Source organism: Epithele typhae (genome assembly GCF_022376455.1).
Source record: "Epithele typhae strain CBS 203.58 chromosome Unknown BXZ73scaffold_4, whole genome shotgun sequence".
Taxonomy (NCBI): domain Eukaryota; kingdom Fungi; phylum Basidiomycota; class Agaricomycetes; order Polyporales; family Epitheliaceae; genus Epithele; species Epithele typhae.
Window position 1 is genome coordinate 879,609 of NW_025954195.1, and position 21,684 is coordinate 901,292.

At 58.2% G+C, this 21,684-nt stretch overlaps 6 protein-coding genes across 6 annotated transcripts; 4 read left to right on the plus strand and 2 right to left on the minus strand.

Annotated features, from left to right (window-relative positions):
• Positions 1–530: 530 nt before the first annotated feature.
• On the plus strand, positions 531–3,699 carry BXZ73DRAFT_40154 (Zn-dependent exopeptidase; the record flags this gene model as incomplete). Its single annotated transcript, XM_048018519.1, has 12 exons — positions 531–649; positions 736–1,223; positions 1,271–1,335; positions 1,390–1,484; positions 1,540–1,614; positions 1,676–1,842; positions 1,891–1,983; positions 2,040–2,258; positions 2,314–2,822; positions 2,877–3,236; positions 3,275–3,506; positions 3,569–3,699. The coding sequence occupies 12 exons, from the start codon at positions 531–533 to the stop codon at positions 3,697–3,699; spliced, it is 2,553 nt and encodes an 850-aa protein (XP_047882114.1).
• A 2,644-nt stretch (positions 3,700–6,343) lies between these two features.
• Positions 6,344–7,967, minus strand: BXZ73DRAFT_87649 (retinal short-chain dehydrogenase/reductase; the record flags this gene model as incomplete). Its single annotated transcript, XM_048024660.1, has 10 exons — positions 6,344–6,451; positions 6,508–6,833; positions 6,885–6,930; positions 6,978–7,062; positions 7,115–7,200; positions 7,252–7,328; positions 7,388–7,483; positions 7,538–7,639; positions 7,690–7,800; positions 7,853–7,967. 10 exons carry the CDS (start codon positions 7,965–7,967, stop codon positions 6,344–6,346), a joined length of 1,152 nt encoding a protein of 383 aa, XP_047882115.1.
• Positions 7,968–8,839: 872 nt separating this feature from the next.
• On the plus strand, positions 8,840–9,724 carry BXZ73DRAFT_87650 (uncharacterized protein; the record flags this gene model as incomplete). The annotated part of the gene is made up of 1 exon (XM_048024661.1): positions 8,840–9,724. The coding sequence occupies one exon, from the start codon at positions 8,840–8,842 to the stop codon at positions 9,722–9,724; it is 885 nt and encodes a 294-aa protein (XP_047882116.1).
• A 2,111-nt stretch (positions 9,725–11,835) lies between these two features.
• BXZ73DRAFT_74284 (uncharacterized protein) lies at positions 11,836–14,937 on the plus strand (the record flags this gene model as incomplete). Its single annotated transcript, XM_048022004.1, has 12 exons — positions 11,836–12,076; positions 12,175–12,430; positions 12,472–12,670; positions 12,721–12,874; positions 12,963–13,190; positions 13,257–13,467; positions 13,513–13,699; positions 13,997–14,187; positions 14,228–14,352; positions 14,423–14,604; positions 14,665–14,727; positions 14,788–14,937. 12 exons carry the CDS (start codon positions 11,836–11,838, stop codon positions 14,935–14,937), a joined length of 2,187 nt encoding a protein of 728 aa, XP_047882117.1.
• A 1,270-nt stretch (positions 14,938–16,207) lies between these two features.
• On the minus strand, positions 16,208–17,021 carry BXZ73DRAFT_97343 (uncharacterized protein; the record flags this gene model as incomplete). Its single annotated transcript, XM_048027333.1, has 3 exons — positions 16,208–16,593; positions 16,658–16,910; positions 16,974–17,021. 3 exons carry the CDS (start codon positions 17,019–17,021, stop codon positions 16,208–16,210), a joined length of 687 nt encoding a protein of 228 aa, XP_047882118.1.
• Positions 17,022–17,112: 91 nt separating this feature from the next.
• On the plus strand, positions 17,113–20,697 carry BXZ73DRAFT_97344 (uncharacterized protein; the record flags this gene model as incomplete). The annotated part of the gene is made up of 5 exons (XM_048027334.1): positions 17,113–17,135; positions 17,211–17,577; positions 17,641–17,649; positions 17,990–18,392; positions 20,363–20,697. The coding sequence occupies 5 exons, from the start codon at positions 17,113–17,115 to the stop codon at positions 20,695–20,697; spliced, it is 1,137 nt and encodes a 378-aa protein (XP_047882119.1).
• Between the last annotated feature and the right edge of the window lie 987 nt (positions 20,698–21,684).

Here is a 21,684-nt window from a genome sequence, read left to right on the forward strand (position 1 = left end):
TTGGTAGTGTTCTTGAAGCGTCAGAACGGACGAGTAGATGGGGACTGACATCATCGTGGCGTCTATTATATCTGCCACAAGTGCGACGGGCGTTCGCTCGCGCCAGCGACTCTCGTCTCTCCGTCCCTCTACTGCCACTAGCCAGGCACGATCGTGCGGCGTGCTCGCGGTATACCGGTAGGAGTGCACCCAGCCCATCCAGTCTCAGCGTCAGTTGCTCCCACGACGAGCCTTCTCCTCAGCTTCCCGTGGGTCCGCGCTCCGACTCTGGACAGAGCGTTCCAATATATCTCCACAGCTCATGCCCGGCCGTCTCTTTTGAATCCCCACCACCCATTATGGCCTCCTACTACGACGACAAGAGGCCTCATCCAGATAGCAGTACCAAACGTAAAGGCATCCCGATCCCCGTCGCCTCCGTCCCGCCCCCTGCGCAGCCGAAGACCCGTGCCCAGTTTTGGGTCGGTCTCCTTCTGAAGCTTCTCGTCACAGGATGGCTGGCCGTAACTATAGCACGCTGGGCCCGCGCCATGACAGAGCGGGAGCTCGCCGTGCACGAAGGGCGCTGGATTGCGCGGGCCTTCGGCGAGCCTGGGGCGTGGTCGTCGCACAAGGTCCCCTTCGGCAAGAAAGCGGAGAAGCTCTTCCTGTACGTCCCTCCCTCCCCACCCTCTTCCCTGCGCATCTCGTACCCTCGTTTTTTGCCTGAGTGCCGACCCGACTGTATGTATGCAGGACGGTGCCGACCGCGGAGGGCGCGCTCGCGGCGTCGCGCCAGTTTGCGATGGCCCCACACATGGCTGGCACCCCGGGCGACCTCGCAACCGCAAAGGACTTCCTACACTTGCTCCGGACAGAGCTCGGCGCTGTCGCCCCCATGATCCCGGCGCAGGCCTTACCGATCTTCGACGCTGGCTCGCACGAGTCACGCAACGCGACGCTCGGGATCACGATGCTCAACTCGCCGACGGCGTGGATCGACAAGTACTTCCCGGTTATGAACACACCGCTCGACCACAGCCTTGAGATTATTGGCGAAGATGGGAGCGTCGTTTGGAAGGCAAACCTTGAGGAGGTCGCGGACGACACGGACCCCGAGGCGGGCAAGTACTATGACACCATCACGACATGGCACGGGCTCAGCCGTGGAGGTACTGCGGCTGGGAAGCTCGTGTATGCGAACTATGGCGCGAAGGAGGACTTTGACGCGCTCGTCGCGCAAGGTGAGCAAACGTATGAAGCTTTTCCGACAGTACATGTGCTCATTGAGCAGGTGTGAACATGACCGGCGCTGTTGTGATCACTCGATATGGTGGTATATTCCGAGGGTTGAAGGTACAAGACTATCTGACCGGTGTATCTTGCATATGCTAACTACGATTGTTACAGGTCAAGGGAGCCCAGGAACACGGGGCTGCGGCTTGTCTTATCTACAACGACCCTCGTGACGACGGGACTGTGACGACTGACAATGGCTACACGCCGTACGTGCTGTCGGCAATGTTGAACGCCGTCAGCTCAATGTCTTGTATTTGATAGGTACCCGTGGGGACCTGCTCGCAACCCAAATTCGGTGCAAAGGGGCAGTACTCAATTCTTGTCTATCTACCCCGGGTACGCGGCCATAGAGTCCCCTGCTTGCACACCCGGCTTACGAACGTTCACCATTGTCTAGAGACCCTACCACGCCTGGTTACCCGTCGTACGAGAATAGCACACGCACCAACGGCACCAACATCCCATCTATCCCCAGTCTTCCCATCTCTTGGAACAATGCGAAAGTTCTCCTGGAGGAGATCAAGTCTTCTGGTTTGAACCGTACCATCAGGGTTGTGAATAACGGTAAACATGCCTGTCCTTTCAACTGAATGATTTCTGACATCCATTAAGTCGACGACAAGGTCATTCCGATTTGGAACACTATGGGAGTCATCCCAGGTCATATCAAGGATGAGGTAGTCGTCATTGGCAACCACCGCGACGGTGCGTTTATTCATACATACACCGAACCTACTCCCACATACAATGTCCTATCGCAGCATGGGTCATGGGAGCAACTGACCCTTCGTCCGGCACCGCTTCTATTCACGAGGTCGTTCGTGGCCTTGGACATCTCCTCAAACGAGGTTGGAAGCCGCTCCGCACCATCGTGATTGCGAGCTGGGACGCGGAGGAATACGGCCTGATCGGCAGTACAGAGTGGGGAGAAGACTTCGCTGACTGGATAGATGAACACGTCGTAGCATACTTGAACCTCGGTAAGTTAAACCCTGTTATTTCATGCTCTCCGCAGAAACCTATTGTGTGTCACAGATAGCTCAGTGTCGGGGTCGCGATTCCGAGCCTCCGCTACGCCGTCCCTCGCGCACTTCGTGCGCTCAGCCGCCGAGGAGCTGCCTCACCCGACAAAGGCTGGAAAGACCCTCTGGGATGCGACGAAAGACAGCGGCACGCTCTTGGGGAATCATACCGATGAAGAGACACTTCGCAACTACGAGGCACAAGAAGCCGAGTTCGCTGCCTCGGGCATGGGTGTAGGTGTTCTGGGGTCTGGAAGCGACTACACTGTGTTCGTCCAGCGCACTGGCGTTGCATCCGGTAACGCCGCATTTGGGCCCACCCTTCAAGATCCAGTGTATCACTACCATTCCGTCTTCGACTCCCAGCGATGGCAGGAGATGTACTGCGATCCTGGCTTCCACCGCCATCTCGCGGTCGCTCGTCACCTCGGCCTGCAGACTGTGCGTATGGCAGACTCGATTGTTCTACCCATCAACACTACCCACCACGCGCTTGAGCTCGAGAAGTACCTGACCAAGTATGTCGCCCGATTTATATCTACACCTTTCTAAATGTTTATATTACTCTCTTGTTAGAGTCGAGGCATCGCTGCGAAAAGCACCCTCGACGTCGACTTCAGCAGTCTCCGCGACGCGATCCTCAACCTCCAAAAGGCCTCCACCGCGCTTGACGTCGAAAAAGCCGCTGCGGAGCGCAAACTCCGCAAGCTCCTCCGCCGCTTCGCCCACCGGCACTTTTGGCGGCGCACCTGGAGCACCGCGCTCTGCCGCGTCCGGGCCGCCTTCACGTCCTCTCCCTGCCCACTTGACCCAACATCATGGGGGGTCCCCCCAGAACAGCAGGCCCAAGCCACCACCGCCCACGAGAAGGCGTTCGAGTGCGCGTCGATGCCCACCCGCACCGGCAGCAACGGCGGCTTGCTCCCGTTCCGCCCCGTCTAGGGCTCGCGGCCGCAAAGTTCGGGGAGGATCAGCGGCGCCGGCGCGCCGAGCGCGAGGCGGACGACGCGAACGGGCTCGCGGTGGAGACCGTCGCCGCGTTTGACCGGAAGCGGTTCCCGTGGCGCAAGTTCCGGAAGGCGGCGATGCGCGTGCGCGCGGTGAACCAGAAGTTGAAGGCGTTCGAGCGCGGGTTTGTGCACGAGGACGGGATCAAGGACCGAGAGTGGTACCGGAACTTGGACGTCGCGCCGGGGAAGTGGCTTGGTGAGTGGGCTGTGCTTTGTATGTGTGTATGGTGTTCGTGCGGCTGATAAGTGAACGTGCAGGTTACGGGGCGACGACGTTCCCTGCGCTCACCGAGGCATTCACTATCGAGAACAACGCCACGCTGGCAGATTATGAGGCGGAGAGGCTGCAGACACTCATCGAGAAGCTCGTCGACGTGATCAAGGTCTAAGGTCTGAGAATAACCGCATTCGGATCGCTTGTGGTGTGTATCGAGCGTAACTATGTAGACGTAGCAAATTGCTTCTATGCTCTATATCCAGATCCTTATATCTAGTTTGTGTCGAGATGAAGAATGACCCAACATCCAGAACGAACTTCAAACACTGCACCACAAACCGAGACACAGGGCGTATAATGCCTATGCGCCTCGGACAGCCTACCCGCTCACTGCCCGCGCGACTGCGACCGCCGCACTCCATGCCGTTCTTCTCGGCGACCTTGACGTGAATCGCGTAGGACCATGCTCGGGCACGGCCTGGCCTCTTCCGATCCACTCTGCGCACGCTCAGCACTCTGCGCCTTCGCCGTCCGACCTGCAGGCTTCGCCGCCGCCGTCGCGAACGTCCCGCGGATCCACGGCTCCCCGTGTACGCCCGCCGGAAGGCCTGCGGCGAAGGCAGCACCGGGGTGTCCGTGCGCTCCCGGCCGGGCTCCCGCGCGCGGAAGTGGAAGCTGCCGGGGGCGTCGCGGGGGACGGCCGGCGGCGCGAGCCTCGGCTCGAACGGTCTCGGTCAGGCGTCGCGGGGCGCGGGATGCGGCTGGACTGGGGTGCTCGAGCGCGAGCGCGGGGACAGCAAGGTGCACGGCGCCCTGGGCGCCCAGGAGGCCCTCGTGAAGGTGCGCCCGTCGGGGGCGGGGACCGGCGTCGAGAGTCCTGCGTGGCTGGGGAGGGCGTTCGCGTCGGCGGGGTGCCGGTGGAGCTCTCGCGACGGGGCGATGCCCGCCTTGCGCAGGCGTCACGGAGCTGGTCGAGGTCCCCGGCGCCAACGAGGACGGGGGCGTCGCCGCTGACGGTGGAGGCGTGGAGGCGGGGGCGCCAGGTCTGCGCGAGCGGGTTGAGGGCGCGAGCCGATCTTGGACGGTCGGGATGTCCTGGCACTGGGCTGCGGCGTCAGAAGAGTTGGTCGCAACGTGGTCGTCGTTGAGGTCTTCATAAGGTGCCGGGCCACCCTAGCATCGCCCAGCCACACGTTGATGCGCTCGTCCCAATGCGTTAGGTCGAGGGTGGTGGCCTCGTCCGGAGTTGCTGACGCGTGATTCTCCTCTGCTGTGCTAGATAGAAATTCGCTGGGCTTGGGTTCGGTGAGAGCGTCGTGAGGATATCGGCGGGAGTCGTGTCGGTGAGACCCCCTTGTTGACGACCTCGTCACGGAGCGACTGCGAAGCGGACAGAGCCCTAGGAGTCCTGTCTCTGCCGCGACCCTTGCGTCGAGTCTTCGGGGGCTCGTCCGGCGCCAGCGCCCAGTTCGGATGTTCTGCTGTGTGCGCTTGAGATGTGCGCGAATGGTGGACGGTGTCCAACGAACACGAAGAGACCACTGCGACTTCAGGTTCCGGAGAAAAAGAGAGTCAAAGGTGGCCTAGTTGAGACCGGGAACGCGCGGGTGCAGAAAGCGACGGAGAGATCGTCGGCGGGGAGCGTCCACGTTACCGAGGTCCGGTCCACCGACATAAGGCGCGTCTTCTTCGCAGTTTGTAGAGCGTGGCGAGGACTGAGGGGAGTCGATGGGCCCAAGGGGGAACTCTGTCGTGGATGCGCTTGTCTCGAAACGAGGGGTGCAAGGGTAGGAGGAGCCGAAGGACGAGAATGAGAGGGTACGCCTGATATCCAGATGCAAACTGGGAGAAGTGGTCGTTGCTTCATCCCAAAGGGACCCAATGGCTCTCCCGGGACACCTGGGGGCTTAGAGCGATAGAAAGGGATTGAGCGGGTTTCAAGAACGTGCAATGCTCGAATGAGGATGAAGACGTAGGACACTTAGGTGTGGGGGGAAGTGCTGCGCAAGAGGAGAGGGATACAGGTGCCTCCGCGTCTCTCAAGGACGCGCATGTGTCGCTTTCTGGGATCGGGGAAAGACGTTGTGAAGAGGCGGGCTGCTGCTTTGGTCAAGACCCCCGAGTACACAGAGTGACAGCTGCATGATACTTACGACAATATCATTCCCTGAGAGTAGAGACGGCCGATCCTCGTTGGCACCGCAGTCTTCATGCCGTATGTCGACAGCGGCGTCGGCCTTGTCAACAAGCATGAAGGACTCGCCTCCCTCTGTGTGGTTGCGATCGCATGGTGTCTCTTCGCCGCCTTGGCTCTGTCATAGGTTCCGATGAGCGCCATAAACGAGAGGGAACATGAATAGTACTGACCCGTTCCTGAGGGGAAGGCTGCGGCTCTTGAGGCGGTGGGGCGTCGATGACCACTTGTTTCTCGTCAACATCGTGGTCGTTTGCTGGAGGCGCCGGCGCTTTGGCGAACTTGAATCGACGGGACTGGCGGTCGCGCTCGAGGAAGAAAGTACGAGAAAGGACTCTGCTCAGCATGATGAAGGTATCGCGAGGGGAGGCAAAGCAGGTGGAAGAGCAGGACAAAGTTGAGAGGACTGACGGGTCCGGACGAAGAGATGGATCGCACTTGGGCTGACGAGAGTGAAGGGAGGCTGTCAAGTGGAGCTGTCACTCCGATCCGAATATCACGAAGGAGGACGGCGGCCCACGGTACGCAAGAAATATGTGTGCATAAATTACAACGATACATTACCACCGACCCCATATGTACCCAGTTCTGACCCGATGGTTGGTCTCAAGGCGCATTTTCATCAGTCACTCTTACCCCGCAGCGTCGGCACGACAGGAGCGGGACCCTCTTCGGGCCGCCTACCAGATACCTTCACGAAATCCTTCATCGAGTAGTCGCACTGTGTGAGCTGTTGAAAGAATGGCCATGAAAACCCATCTGCTTAAGAGATGCTAGTTGACGTACCCATTGCGCGAGATCACGAATGTAGCTCGGCATTATATGCAGCAGCGGCACAAAGTGCGCGTAGAACGGCATGTAAAGCACCCGCGAGTGCTGCTCGTCCAATGCCGCGATGATATTCTTGGCGACGTCCACAGGGGCCATGGAAGGGAAGAAAAACTTGTAGAATAACGACTTCGGATGGCGGACAGACGAGAAAAGTGGCGTCATGATGTGACCAGTGATGAGGAGGGTCGTGCGAACGCCCCTGGCGTTGTAGACATGGTCAAGCTCGTAACGCAGGGACTCGTGAAGGGAAACGAGTGCAGCCTTGGACGCTCCGTAGTCGGCTAGAGGGAGAAGTAAGCGCACTACTCAGACATATACAAATGTTCACGTACTGAGGCGCGCCATGCCGACCATGCCAGCAACAGACGAAACGTTGACCTGCATTCGCCTTAGTAGTTTTCTTTCGGGCAAGCATGATCACAAACAATGTGGCCCTTGCCGTTCTTGATCATTTCCGGCAGGAAAGCTTTCAGCGTCCAGAAGTGAGCGAGCGTGTTGACAGAGAAGGTTCTGCGAAGGATGGATTGGCATTAGAGAGTAACGCCATGGCAAGAGTTCATACTGTTGGACATCCTCCGGAGAGAGGTCGAGGATAGGCTTGCCCTGGACGACGCCGGCGTTGTTGATGAGCATAGTTGGGTGGCCGAGCTGCAAGGACTGTGAGCATCTGGAAGTGACTGGCTTTCACAATCAACTCACCTCCTCAACGACCTGCTTGGATACCCTCTCTACGTCCTCCCACTTTGATACATCACACTTGTAGTACGTGATGTTGTCTAGCGCAGGCGACAACTGGTGAGCCCAACTAGGGATGAGACGAGAACAAACTGCTCACTGTTTTCGGTGATGATTGGGTTCACATCCAGGACGACGACACAAACATGACGAACGGCGAGGGTGTTGGCGACCAGCTCTCCGATGCCGGATGAACCTGGGAGGGAAGGGGTAAGCGACCACGGACGAAGACGAGGACTGGGGGACATACCTCCGGTGATGACCACGAGCTCGTCGCCCCAGTCGAGGCGGGGAGGGCCAAAGAGAAGGCTACCCTGATTGCGGTACAGGCGAGAGTACCACTTGAGGAACCCTGGAGGGAGTATGAGGGAGTGGCGGTGCTTGTGCACACGACGGGCTCACAGAAGGCGCAGAGTGAGAGGTTGAAGAGAGCGGGAACGACGACGACGGCGTCGGTCAAGCCAGCACCGTGGAAGATGTAGAAGATGGGGACGAAGAAGGTGAAAAAGGGGCCTGGACGAAGAGCAGGGTGAGAGAGAGCAGGGTGCGGCGAGGGAGGACTGACTGAAGAGGGTGTGGGCAAGGACCTTCATGATAAGATCGACGTCAAACGAGTCATAGAGCGGGTCCCAGAAGTCGGAGATCTGGACGGTGTTGACGGACTCTTCGGGGGCATCCATGGCAGGCAGGTGGGAGAAGCAAGGGAAGGAAGGTGGACAGAAGGGCGGTCGCAGACCGAGCGAAGACAAGGAGTAGAGAGAAGAGAGGACGCTGACAGCAGAGCACTCGTTGGCAACAAACCCTCGCAGTCGCAGCCGTCGAGGTGGGCGCGTGAGACCGGCCCGACAGCCGCGCGGCGCGAGTCGTTCTGGACGCGACGCGCTAACGCGTCTTGGACCACCTCCGCCCCATCGCCATGTTCGCCTTCAACTCTCTCCTTCACCCTGGGCGCGGGACCTTCTTCTGCACTTCTCATGTCTATACCCTCTCCGTGACTCATTGTCCGAATCCGCGCTCACGTGCAACGGAGCCTGTCCCACCCGTCTGCGCTGGCTGCACGACGTGCAGTCGACTCCGCACAGTGACAATAACCTCGCACCGCTCCGACGTGCGCCGCCCGTCATGATCCTTGCTTCTCTCCACCGCCGACGCAACTCAGAGGCCACTCTCGCCTGTCCTCACTCCCCCGGCCACAAATCCCGGCCCAGCGAGTCTTCGGTGTGTTCATCCGCTCCATCCTCCCATCCCCTCCTAATTCCAGCAGGTCCTCTCTGTCGCAAGCAAAACACTGCGCCGCTTCTCCCTCCGGACTGTATATTGGCCCTTCATGCGGCAACGAACGCCCGCCATCCTCCGACGCCCGCAACCGACCAACTCCGCCTTTTCCGCCCCTTCCGACTGAACTCGTCATCCACATCTTCGACTTTGCTGCCAGAGACGCCCATTCATCCGCTCTCGCCCTCTCCTTGGTCGCGACTTGGACGCGCAAAGCGGTGGTCCCCACCTGTTCTCAACAGTCCTCTATCGCCCCAGACCATCGTACGCGGCAGGAATGTCATCTGGCTCAACCGCGTCTCCACATATGCGTACTCCCGCTTTCGACTCCTGGTCTCCCCTTGTACGCAAGCTCTGGATCCAAAGCAGCGGTCTCAGCAACTCGGCTAACGAGCAACTCCTTTTATCTGCCTTCCACGGCGTCCATCATGTCGCCCTCCTCTCCGCGTCCCTTCGCATGCTCGCCTCTTCTATCCACACCCATGTCGCTCGCCATCAGCGTCAGTTGGTTGAGGGCCAGTCGAACCCATCAAGCGACGCATTCACTCATCTTCATTCCATCACGCTCATTACCAACACCTTCCGGTATGAGTGGCACTTCCTCCTCGGCCTTCGCCTATGCAACGGTTCCGAATTCCTCAAAAATATCACCCATCTCCGTATACATAACATGACCGTCTCCGCATACTGTCCCCATAACCTTCTAACAAGCCTCACTCACCTCGCTCTACCATACCTCGACCTCGGCAACGACTTCTCCTGCGTTCAAGATAGAGGCGCCCTGGTTCGGCCCCTTCGCCTCCCCGAAGGAATCATCAAGCATCCGTCGCTGCGTGTTGTCGTACTCACCGTGGACGAACGCAAGTGGCTCGACAATCCATACTATCAAACGTCGCGTCCCAACGCTTCGGGCGATAGCGCCAAGGTTGCCGCGGGATCTCCTAGGGAGTCATTCCGCAAGCTCGTACAGTGGACACAGAAATGCGACAAGCGCATCCATGTCGTGCTTTCCCCGCGATCAGATACCAACCCGTGTCAGGAATGGGCAGACGCTGCGAGGGGTTGTGCACCGTCGGTGTGGGAAGTCGCGGCGAAGGAGCGAATGGATGGTTCGCATGGTGCTGGGCTTCCTGAAGTGTTCCCGAAGAGGAGGTATCGTTGAGATTTCGTGAGTCTGACGAAACTTGTGCGGAGTTTGTTCTATGTTCTTTATCCTGTAGCAGGCTCAGGTACTATCCTACTTTCTCGTTCGTACAGATCCTTTTACTCGTCGCTCGTTCAGTTCGTGGGTACTCCACACGACACATTACCATTACAGTGTCCCACGGGTCCTTGAGACAGACTGGGAGGACTCCTCTTGTACAAGCTTACAATTATTGAAAAAATGGTCTTTCGGTGCACAACGACGCACCTTGTAGTTAGAGTAATGATCCCGGCTGATTCCAGAGCTGGTTGAAATCATGAGAATATGTTTTCGCATTTCCGAGTGTGTGAGCAAACTTAAATGGCATATCATCAAGAGTATGGAAACATCCTGAACTCCGGAAATGCGAGGCATGACTTCCATTTACTCTAGCTCTCTCTCTGCGAGATTTCAAGCGATTATACCACTGGGCTGGTGATGCCGGGGTCAACGGCGTCTGTTGGGGCGACATACACCTACCACGTGACACTCTCACACGGTGTCGCATCACCAGTGTGAGTCCGAGTCACGACGGGCAACGACCCCAGCTTCGGAGCCCGAAAACGCGTAGAAAAAGCCCGTCAAAGGTGTCATTTTCGGCAGGTATTTTTGCAGGGGAGAAAAAGGGTGGGAAAGGCGAACTCTTATGTCAAGTTTGTGTGTGTCGTAGAGTATCCTGAAAGGTGACGTTTTGGGCGAATGTTTTGGCACGATAGAAAACTGTGCTTAGAACAAAGACAATAGAATTGGTAGTAAAGGTAATAGAACGTGTATAGTATGTGAGTAACAAACAAGTGAGCACGAATGATAAGTAACACGTGTTATTGGAATGGGTACCAAAGGTCTCTTTATCAATCCTTTTCGGCACTCCTCAAAGCACTCGGAGAAATTGCACATTTTAGTGCCTTTTTCACATGTGCACAAAAGGCGGCAGAAAAGACACCTTTGACAGGCTTTTTCTATGTGTTTTCGGGCTCTGAAGCTGGGCCGTTGCCCGTCGTGAGTGCACCGCCGCGAGCACCGTGCGCGCGTGGCGATATCTCTGCGTGCACTGCAGACTCCCCACGTGCGAGCCTCGCAAGGCATGGCAATAGCATGACATCGTATCGTGGAATGGCCACTGCACCCGGTGCAAGGTCCTGACAGAAGTTTGGGCACGACTCCTCGCACGCAATTAAAATGCGCACGGGTATTCTGCAGTGCATACAGAGATATTTCCGCATGCGCGCAGGGCTCGCGCTCGGACTCGCGCTGCACATCACGTGGTGGTGCGCGACGGCGCCTGCTACACACCGTGGTCCGCTCCCAAACTGAACGCCAAGCTGCCGGGTCCCACCACCCACGTCGCGAAGTGCGCGGTGTGCGCCAACGCACACCCCGCGTACTCTCCCGAGTGCCCCCGCCGCAAGCCGAAGACCGGCGCGCGGGCACCCCACACCTCGCCCCTCAAGCCACGTGGCCACTCCCCGCATCTGCCCTCCGCCCCGCCCTGCCCTGCCCACGCTGCCGCTCTCCAGCTGAAGTCTTCGGCATTGGAAAGGCCCGCCTCGCAGCGCGCATGAAGACCGTCGACCCCGTCCTGCCGTCAAAATCCTCCATGGACCCCATCGCTTGGTTGTCGCGCAGGCAGCCCCACCTCCTCATTCGACTCTGCGCTGGCCACGCTCCGCTTTATGCACACCTCTGTCGGATCCGTCGCGCGGAGACCGACAGGCGCGGAGACGGCCACCCACTTTTTCCCGCGCTGCATGGCGTACTCCCGGGAGCGCATGTGCACATCCACCTCAAACTCGGCCGTAAAGCGGCAAGCTAGGTCATCTTCTCTCCCACCCCGACGCGCTCCCCCACCTCGACGCGTACATTGACGCCACCGACCGCCTCTCCCTGTCCTTCGGGCCCTCCGCAAGCTCTCCTAGACAGCGCGCGCCGCCCCACAAATACCCGACCCTGCCCCGGTCTACCCTACCAATCGTCCTGCAGACGCCCCCGCACGCGCGCCCTGCTGCCGTTGGCAGTCCTGGTAAGCTCTATGATCCCAACACTGACATGGTCTGCAAGACTGCCCCCATGTCACCGCCAAGCCCGACGCAATGTCCGATGCCGCCTCCAGTTCTCATTCACCACGAGTCTCCCTCATGCACCAGTCCTCTCAGGGCGCCCGCAACCTCGTCGAACGCCGACAGATTTTCGATCATCGCAAGCACGATGCGGTCCAGTGCTCCGTGCAGAACCGACATAATGCCACTGTCGCCCCATTGCCGAGCGGTCGCCCAACACCTACACCCAAGTCTTCCGGAGACTGGGTCCCGCGTCCCCAACCTCTTCGGCTTTGTATACCCATTCATCCATCTCCTCCAACTTCACCCTCTCCTCTACCACCGACTCTACTTCCGCATCATCCGCTCTTTTCGACTCCTCAAATCCCGCAGGCCGGAGGTCCGAGGACAGCGCCTCTAGCGCGAACACCTTCTCTCGGAAACTGAAGGAGCTGTGCCGAATGATCAGTGGGTTGGACACCAAGCTGTTGGGTAGTGACAAGGATCGGGATAGGGCAGAGGATGGTGAGCGTGGATCGCGGGGGGTATCGATCAAGGGACGCGCGAGCAACAACGCTCTCGCAAGTACGGCGGCCACCAATGAGGGCGAGTCTGAGCGGTGGCGAAAGCTCGTACCGGAGCACCAGCAGTAAGTAACCCTATCTGTGTCTCGGTTTGGGGTATCATTAGGCTTATGCTGCTCGTCAGACTCGTGGAATGCATCCGCGAGATGCTCGCTCTCACGCTTGCGCCCACGGTGCCCGCCTCACTCAAGAACATCCCGCAGAAGTACAACCTAATCATCAGGTTATGGTCCCACGTGTTCTACCATCTTCTAGAGTCGCTTCGTCAACCAACAAGCTCGCCAGTAGCTCTGGAGTACCTTGAGGTAAGTTGCATGCTCTACTGCTCAAAGCTCATTCTCATCCTGTCTGTTAGCAATTCCTTAACTACACCTATGTTTTCCACGGCGGTCCCATTGAGGAACACAACTTCGCGCAATACCGCAGGCCGTTCCTTGAGGCTCTCGGCGATTTGTCTCGCTACTGGATGGCCGTCAGAAGGCACTCATTCGACAGGCAACATGCTCACGGTATCCGCCATTGCCAAGAACAACCTGCTCGCCTCCAACACCCCTCGCTCTTCGTCCCCGAATCCTCCCACTACCGATCACCTATCAGCTGCGGTGTTGCCAACCCCTGCACGGATTGACGACAGCCCTCAGTCGTCTGAGGCTGAGATGCCTCTTGGTGCCGATGACGTGGGTGCTGTTCTCCATCTCCTTAACATCCCTAGCGTCGGTCAGGAGGCCGCCTGCTGGATGGAACTCAACCCCGACAAGGAGCGCTGGCGGCGGATCTCGCACCACAGCTTGATGAAGCGCGAGTTCGGGGATGCGGTGCTTATCAGTGTGTCGAGCATTTATAGTGCATGTCGTAGATAAATCACCTTCAACAATACATGTTTACGTTTAGCCCTCACAGTCAAGCTGCGCACGCTCCCAGCGCCCCCACGCCACCGCCACTGCGACCTGTCCACGAAACCCGATTTAGTCGCTCCTCGGCTGGCCCGCCCCTCCGGCTCGATCTTACGGAGCATGAAGGGTCAATGTATCGAAAGGAAAAGCCGAAGAGGCATGTCCCGGCGTGACTCGAAGCCGGGGTGGCGCGCGCTCGCGACCTGCTAGTATATCACATGGCCTCTCTCGCCGGCACCCCTCTCCGTTGCAAGTCCCACCCCTTCCGCTCTCTACACCGACCACAATATGACCGCCCACATTGCTGAACACATCAAGCGGCTCGAGGACGAGACTCTTCAGTTGAGCACCATCCTTATCGGCGTCAGGATGAAGGTCGGCCGCATCGAATCCATCCTTCCTGGTCAAGAGCACATGAAACAGTGGATGAAAGCCTGGGATGTGCGCTAATTTCAGTCTCCTGAGCATGTTTCCCGTGGACACTAACGTACACACACAGGCGTGGGCCAATTTGATTTCCCGCTCAGACGACGTTGCGGTCACCCTCCATGTGTTCCTGAGGGGTACGATGTCATCCCTGTTCTCGGGTGGGGTCTCACAAGTTCCTCACAGTCTACTCGAAAGTCCACATTGATAGCGCGTCTGCCCTCGCTCACCCGCTTGGCTGGAGAACCAAGTTAACGTACGTCTCTCTCCTTCCTCCATTGGCGCATACATCTCTCATCGCCTTGCCCTCAGAAACTTGAAACGACTTATGGCGCCATCGACTTTCCCATCGAAGTAGATGTCATCACGAAGTCCTTCCAGACCTGTCTGAACAATTTGCAACACACCGTCGACGATGCCCTTAATCTAGATATCAATGCACTCGTGAAGGCTGTCGTCGAGAGCCCGCATCATGCTTTGCCCACGGAAAGCACCCGCGACATGTGAGTTGTAGTTCAAGCGCTTTGTGAATCGCACTTACAGCAGCTACATCGGCAGCTTGTCGTCGCTCATCGGTGCTCCCTTCAGCAGCTACATCAGCAGCGTGTCTTCGCTCATCGGTGTTCTCTTCGGCAGCGAGCGCCAGCATGACCCAGTGTCTAGCGACGGTCCGTCTCCTCTCGACCTAACCGCTTGCGCATTTGATGACGTCGACTGTGCCGCAATTTCACTTCACAGTAGTCCTTGAGGAGCCTGAAGACCCCCGTGCGCGCCTCCGGCTCGCGCTCACTGCTAAACAACAGACCGAACGCCTACGAGATTCCATGGCCGATGTCACGGAGGGCACGAGGAAGGTGTGCAGCACGCTCGAGCAACACAAGGAGCTCTTCAACCTGGTGTTCGTCCAACCGGGGTCTGAGGTCTGCACCCGTCTTTTCTACCTGCCTGTGAAAACTGCCGCTGAGGATCTATGCTCGTAGCTCGTGAAAGATGTACGGGATCACATCGCTGTACTCAAAGCCGAGCGGCGCTGCGCTGCTCAGGTTCGTTTTCCCGAGCGGCTTGGTTGGGAGAACGAGGAGACTGACGATTCCGCATGGCAGGCTGAGCAGGACCCGCATCACACGACCCAGAAGGCGGTAAATTACTGGGAAGAGCTCGCGGTGCTTTATGGCGGCTACGGTTTTGCACACAAGGCGCGGTTTTACCCCGCCATCCAGGAGACTGCAGCGACGCACATGACGAACAAGTGAAGCCCGTGGAGTGCCGCACAGCGACGGTAGTGACCGATTGCTGATCCTTGATCCTGCACTCTTTTCATGATGGATGTACTATAGCTGTACGAAGCTTGGAAGTCAATGCGTATCACTTTCCCGGTCGACCGGCTTATGCCACATGCTGCAGTGGGATGTTGGCGAACTCGGGACGGGGCAAGGTACAAACGTTCAAGGCGGACAGACGCGTAATGCTAAACGAATGGCACGGATTTTTCAGAAAGAGTCGGAACGTCAGGACCGCGGAGTATGTATTTAAATACCCATGTTTACAACGATAATGTGCGGCGTGCAAGCGACGTACATGCCTTGAGACTACACCGAGAAACGATTTCGTACGGAACATACGAAGTTCACGAAACCAGCAGAGACTCTGCCCAGGCCTAGTCGGTGGACGTACAAGTAGTACTACGCCCACCCACCCCGTGCAGGGGCGCTCGTACAAAGGAGTGTCGAACGGCTCGGTTATACGCGACGCCGTCGCAGCGGAACAGGGAGTAAGCGGGTGGCAGACGATGAGACTCCGGATCAAAAATGCGACATCTTCAACCGTACTCCTCCTTCTCCAGCTCCACGTCGTATCTTCTCAGTACTAGGGGTTTACCGGATGTGCAAAACTTATTTTGCAGAAGCTGTATCTTGTCCGTCCCGCTCTCGATCCCTCTCGGATTTGGTACATAGTTTTTAAATAATGGAAGGTACCTTGTTCATTTTTTTTCAGAGCGAACAGAGGAGAAGTACAGGAGAGCGAGAGGAGCACAGTTGTGCAAAGGCCGTTGTCACGAAACGTCACGCCGGCAATGACGAAGCGCCCTGTACGCGCACGCAGAGTGATGCAAAACTCACGCCGCCAGCCTGAGCCGACCGAGCGCTCATGGCGGATAGTCACGCTCAGAACGTCTGGACGCTGTGGACGCTGTAATCTTTGGGCGTTGACCTCGGGAGCGTACAGTTACACTCGGGGGCTATGTATCATGAGTATCCCACAGTTCCATGAGGATCGCCCAAGATCTGGATGAACGCGCGCATCCACACCGGTTTTGAGGCGGGCAGAAGTGCACACTTTCTCCGTTCCCTGACGCTTTCTCATCCCCTCCCTCTGAAACTTGGCACATGTTCTTCAATGTGTCTTAAAAGAGTACTCTGAATTTTCCAATATTTCTTGTACAGGAGGGACGGGCACGATCGCGATTTTGCACTTCTGTCACGCTTTGCACTACCGGTAAACCCCTAGTAGCAACATCTCGACTCACCCGCCCTTCGAGGATGGCTTCTCCCACTGGTTGTGCAGATGCACCGAGAACACCTTCTTCAGCACGTTGTCCACGCCGCCGTCCTCACGCCCGAAGCCCATCGCCCACCGGCCGTCGGCCGGGTTGGCCACGAACGGGTCGGGCAGGCGGTCGTCGAGCTGGCAGGAGCGCGCGTCGGTGAAGCAGAAGGGGAGCACCTGGAACGGCGGGATCCCTCCGTGGAGGAGCCGGTGGCGGAGCTTGAGGTAGAGCGTCGCGCTCCAGTCGGTCGTGCCCTTGCGCGGGGGCGCGGAGGTCGTCATCACGTGGAAGGCCTCGCAGAGGTAGGGCGAGTGCTTGTGGAAGTGCATGAGTGCGCCGTTCATCGGCACGTACTTCTTGTCTGCGGGGGGAGAACGTGGAACTCGGTCCACACGCACGAGAAGAACGACAGAAGGGAGACGCACCGTAGCGGTCCCACTGCGTGACGAACTCGTACTCGAGCAGCGGCGCGAGGTCGCGCGTGAGCAGCGAGTCCATGTCCACCCACACGCCCCCGTACGCCCAGATCACGAGCAGGCGCACCAGGTCCCCGTCGATCCACGCCTTTGCATCCGACACGTCCAGCAGCGGGCTCCCCTCCAGTGGCGTCCCCCGCGCGAGGCTGGCGTAGTCCACGACCCGCAGCGTGAACGCACCTGGGAAGCGCGCCACCCACTTCTGCAGGCTCGGGTTCGCGCCGAGGTCGCCGTTGCTCTAGAGCACGAGCCGCGCCCGGTGCACGTCCTGCGTCGCGAAGAAGCTCGAGCAGCAGTGAATCGTCAGGAGCATCTGTTGCCATAGCCTATCGGCAGCTACAGATGCAGCCGTTGATCCGTGATTCGCGCCCGTTGAGATGCGCCTTGGCGGGCGGCAAGGACGCATGGCGCGCATCAACGCGTGGCTGTGATGCACGCCACGCGTCCCCTTCGCCGTCCTTGCTCTCCTCCTCCACCTCCTCTCCACCCTCGCCGCCCCCAGTCTCCCCGCTCTGCCCAGGCAGACGATAGCGACCATATGGTCGACTGTCGTCTGCTATTGGACTCCGGTGTCACCAGGTGACACCGACCTCCCTCCTCCGACCTCCCTCGACCTCATCCTAAACCTCGACCTCATCCTCAACCTCGACCTCATCCTCAACCTCGACCTCATCCTCAACCTCGACCTCATCCTCAACCTCGACCTCATCCTCAACCTCGACCTCATCCTCAACCTCGATCCCGCCCTATACCCACCTTCCCGACCGCACTCACAACAAAAACACCACATGAGGACGTCCATAGGGACGTCCTCAGTATGGAGATCGGAATATGGGGGCCGCGGCGATGTACCGCGGCACTTGTTTTTGGTGAGTCCTCCGCTCCGTCCTCTTGCACTCCCGATACCCACTCATGCCCCCTGCCTACGACAGGCCGAGGACGTCCGCACTGACGTCCTTCTCCTCCGCGCCGCTCTCCTCCGCCCGTGTCGCCCGCCCCTGGCATCCGCCCCTGCGTCGCCCGCATCGCGTCACCCTCCTCCGCCACGTCCCGGCCCTCCTCCACCTCCGTGTCCTCCACCCACTTCGCCGTCCTCGTCCTACTCGTCCTCCGCTTCCGCATCACCCTCCTTTGCCCGGCGCCCGCTTCACCCTCCTCCTCCGCCCGCGTTGCGGCCCTCCGCCTCCTCCCGCGAGCCCTCCGCGTCGCCCACGTCGCCCACCACCATCCGCGTCACCCATCTTCTCCTCCTCGTCCTGGCCCTCCACCTCCTCCTACGAGCCCTCCACCTCCTCCTACGAGCCCTCCACCTCCTCCTACGAGCCCTCCACCTCCTCCTACGAGCCCTCCACCTCCTCCTACGAGCCCTCCACCTCCTCCTACGAGCCCTCCACCTCCTCCTACGAGCCCTCCACCTCCTCCTACGAGCCCTCCGCGTCGCCCTCCGCCGCCGTGTCCACCTCCTCCGCCTCCGCGTCCCTGCCCTCTGTGTCGCCCATCATCGCCCGCCTCGCCCTCCGCCTCGTTCACCCCGTCCCGGCCCTCCGCCTCGCGCTCCTTCGCGTCCACGCCGCCCTCTGCCTCGTCCCAGCTCTCTGCCTCGCCGCCTCCACGCCATCTTTCTACATGCTGCGCGCGCCTCGCGCGCCTCCGCCCGCGTCGCCCTCTTCCACTTCCAACCGCCGTGCCGCGCTACCTCCATGTTGTAGTAGAATACATTAAATATATTTCATCTCTAATAATAAACTAGTACACCTATGGAAGGGACGGCGGGGACGACGAGCACGGGTGGGCGCCCATATGAGGTGCGTGTGCGCGCCTGGGGAAGTGGTGTGATAACGCCCTGAAGGCCTGAAGGGCCGAGCCCTACAGCTGTTTCCGAAATGATTGCCCGACCAACTCCGATGATATGTATACGGTCGCGCGCGCACTCAGACTTGATAGCCCTGCCCGCGAGAATCGATCATCATTTGATAGCGGAAGAAGCAGACAGCCGTACAATACGAGATACTGCATTCTTTGGATACTAATCTATCTTCTATTGTCTTCGCTAGCACTAAGACTGGGGTCATGCACAAACAGCTATCAGCTGCGGAAGGCGTCTGTAGATTTGTCATTCGAGTTAAATGCTCGCCCGAGCGCTCCGAGGGAGGATAACAGAGCAGAATTATCATGATTATTACATTTGAACACCCTCGAGTCTCGACATTCCATGCCCAAAACCTGGCGGAGCCGCAAGTGCGTCAACGCGGGTCGGTGGTCGCTTCACTCGGGATTTGGGGGAAGAGTGAACGGGAGGAATGTGCGTTGAGACTACCGGCCCACGCGATCCCGACATGTCTTCTTCGGGCGATGTGTTAGACTGGAAGGTCTCTGTGAGGGGGTGCCGCGCACAGTCTTCTGTCTCGTGCACCTGCTCGTTCAATACACGCGAAGCTAACTGCATATAACAGGCGCCGGAGGAATGGGGGGCTGATTCTAATATCAGCTTTATGCAGATGAAAGCCCACAGATGCGCACTTACAATATTCTCCCGTTCAGTGCTTGTTTTTCTCTTCTTCTTAAGGTGTTATCCCAGGTTCTGTCTAGCAATAAGAGCTCTTTTCGTAGATGGGGCCATGACAGGAGTTCAAAAGGTGTGCTATACGGCTCCATCTTTCTGTTGTGTTGCTCTGTAAGCCCTGAATATTTTCCTCGCAATTTCGAAGAATTATGGCGCTTATGCTTGCCGCCAGCTCACTCCGAGTGTATCAGAGACTCGCCTCCTCCCAAATCGAAAAATGTGCTTCCTGAGAATCATGCGGATACAATAGATCTATAACTTCTAGGAAAAATTCCAGGTGTTATATGGACACAACATTCTCTGATAGATTTGCAATGAGTAGCGCCTTCAATCCTCTGCGAACTCGCGCCCGAGCGCGCATACTATGTCGGGCGTCCATTACGTGAGATAGCTGTTTGTGCATGACCCCAGTCTTAACTATCGTACACTACAAATGCCCCAGTGCATCACGAAACCGGGGAAAATCCGACAAAGCTGATCGGTGCCGACGGAAACCGATCGGCAGCCGGTCGAGAACCGTCGGCTCAGCGCCTGCGGATCGTTTTCGTCTCCAGAGATCGTTTCTGTCTGCACAAGGCTATTACGACCGACCCTCGACCAGTCGCGATCTAATCAGTACCGTGCCAAGATCAAGGCTAGATCGCAGTTGATCATTTGCATTCTGTACATTGACCAGAACCGACCGTTTCCTGACCGTAAATTCGCATCGGCACTTGCAGGGCTGTAGTGTGGGCGTTGTTATGAAGCGTGAGGGCATGGCGGGGTTGTGAGAATTCCGTACGAGGTGCCCGTCTGGTCACTGGGCCGCGGTATATTTGTCCCACTCGTATGTTTTAGTCATGTTCACTGAGCCCCCAATATTACTGTTGACTGTCTTAGTCCGAGTGACCCAACGCTTCAATATTTCAATGGCGAGGTCCTTGTCCGAGACACATGCCATGCGTGTCTTTGAAACCTTTGGCTGTCGCGGCTTATGACGTATGTGCTCGTCCGTGTCAAACCTTATTTGAGCTGCTATACAGCAGGTCCCCGAAAGTTTCCCGCGGGTCTTCGCCTCTCTCTCCAACCCACCTCTTTACTCCCTTCGACAGACAGTTACCTCCATCACGGTTCGGCGCGGGTGGCGGGATTCTTGGCCGAGAGGGCAGCAGAGTGCGACGAAGACGAAAGCGCGGACCTGGACGTTGAAGCGGACGACTACGACCACGAGATGGGTGAAGCACAAGACGGAGCAACGCATATCGACCGCGTGCGTCAGCAGGTCCAGAACGGGCTCGATATGGACTTCGACAAGCCCATCGACGCAGTATCGAGCGAGGACGACAAAGAGCATGAGCCGGACGACGCGCACTCGCGCGCGGCGGGCCCGACAGACCCAAACATTGACATTGAGTGGACGTGCACTGGAATCAAAGACAACTGGTGAGGCGGCGTGTTTTCCTCCGTCCGCTCTCCTTTGCTGACCCCGTGGGTGCCCCGACTCTTCCCTTCCTCCTCCGCCGTCTCGCCTCTTCTTCTCCCCACCTCGCTCCTCCCTTGTCATCCCCGCACGCACGCACGCACGCACAGACCCCCGCGCGATGCGCGCAAGCCTGGCGCGTGTACGTGCTCTACGGCTGCGTCCGTCCCAGGGGTGTGGCCTCGTGCCAGTGGGCTGCGGCTGCGCGCTCCCCACCGTCTTCCGCGAGTACTACCTCGTCGGCGGGCGGAGGCGCATAACCGCGAACGTGCACACGGTCCCGCTCGGGGGCACGTTCGTTGTCTCCAAGGTCGACCATCGGCTTCCCACCTGTTGCTCCTCCTGGCACAGGCCAGGGCATGGCAGGATCCTCGTCTTCATTTCATGCTTTCTGCTATGCTGATGTCTATTTTCGTATCTCCTCATGTCATATACGAGCTTGTCGCTTTGATTATTCAATATATCATTTGTTTATAAAGCTGAATCTGTGATATTTCGAACTGGCTGTATCCAAGGTTTGATTACCGGACTGTATTGGTCTGTTCTCGTCCATCCATGATCATTCAGTGCTTGGTAAACGATCTAAATCCCCTTGGGATATGATCTATTACAAGCTCACAAATGACTGGCACAGGCCATTTGCCGCTGGCGCTCCGACCGGTGCCGATCAACTCTGCGCCTGTCAACGGCCGGGCCAGATCAACCCGCCAGCAGGTATTGGCCATGACTGATCTCAGAAGACGATTCTTGGTCAGGTTTTACCAGCAGCAGACCAATGCAGACAGCAACGATCGACACTGACAGACCTTGGCCAGCATTGATCGCCCCCCGATCCTTGTTTCCCCGGTTTCGTGCAGTGCACGATCATACGCTATCGTTTCTGCACCTACTTTGCTGATGACGTAGATAGGCGCCTCGAGGGCCGGCGTGCAGTAATTTCTCACGCGTCAGAGT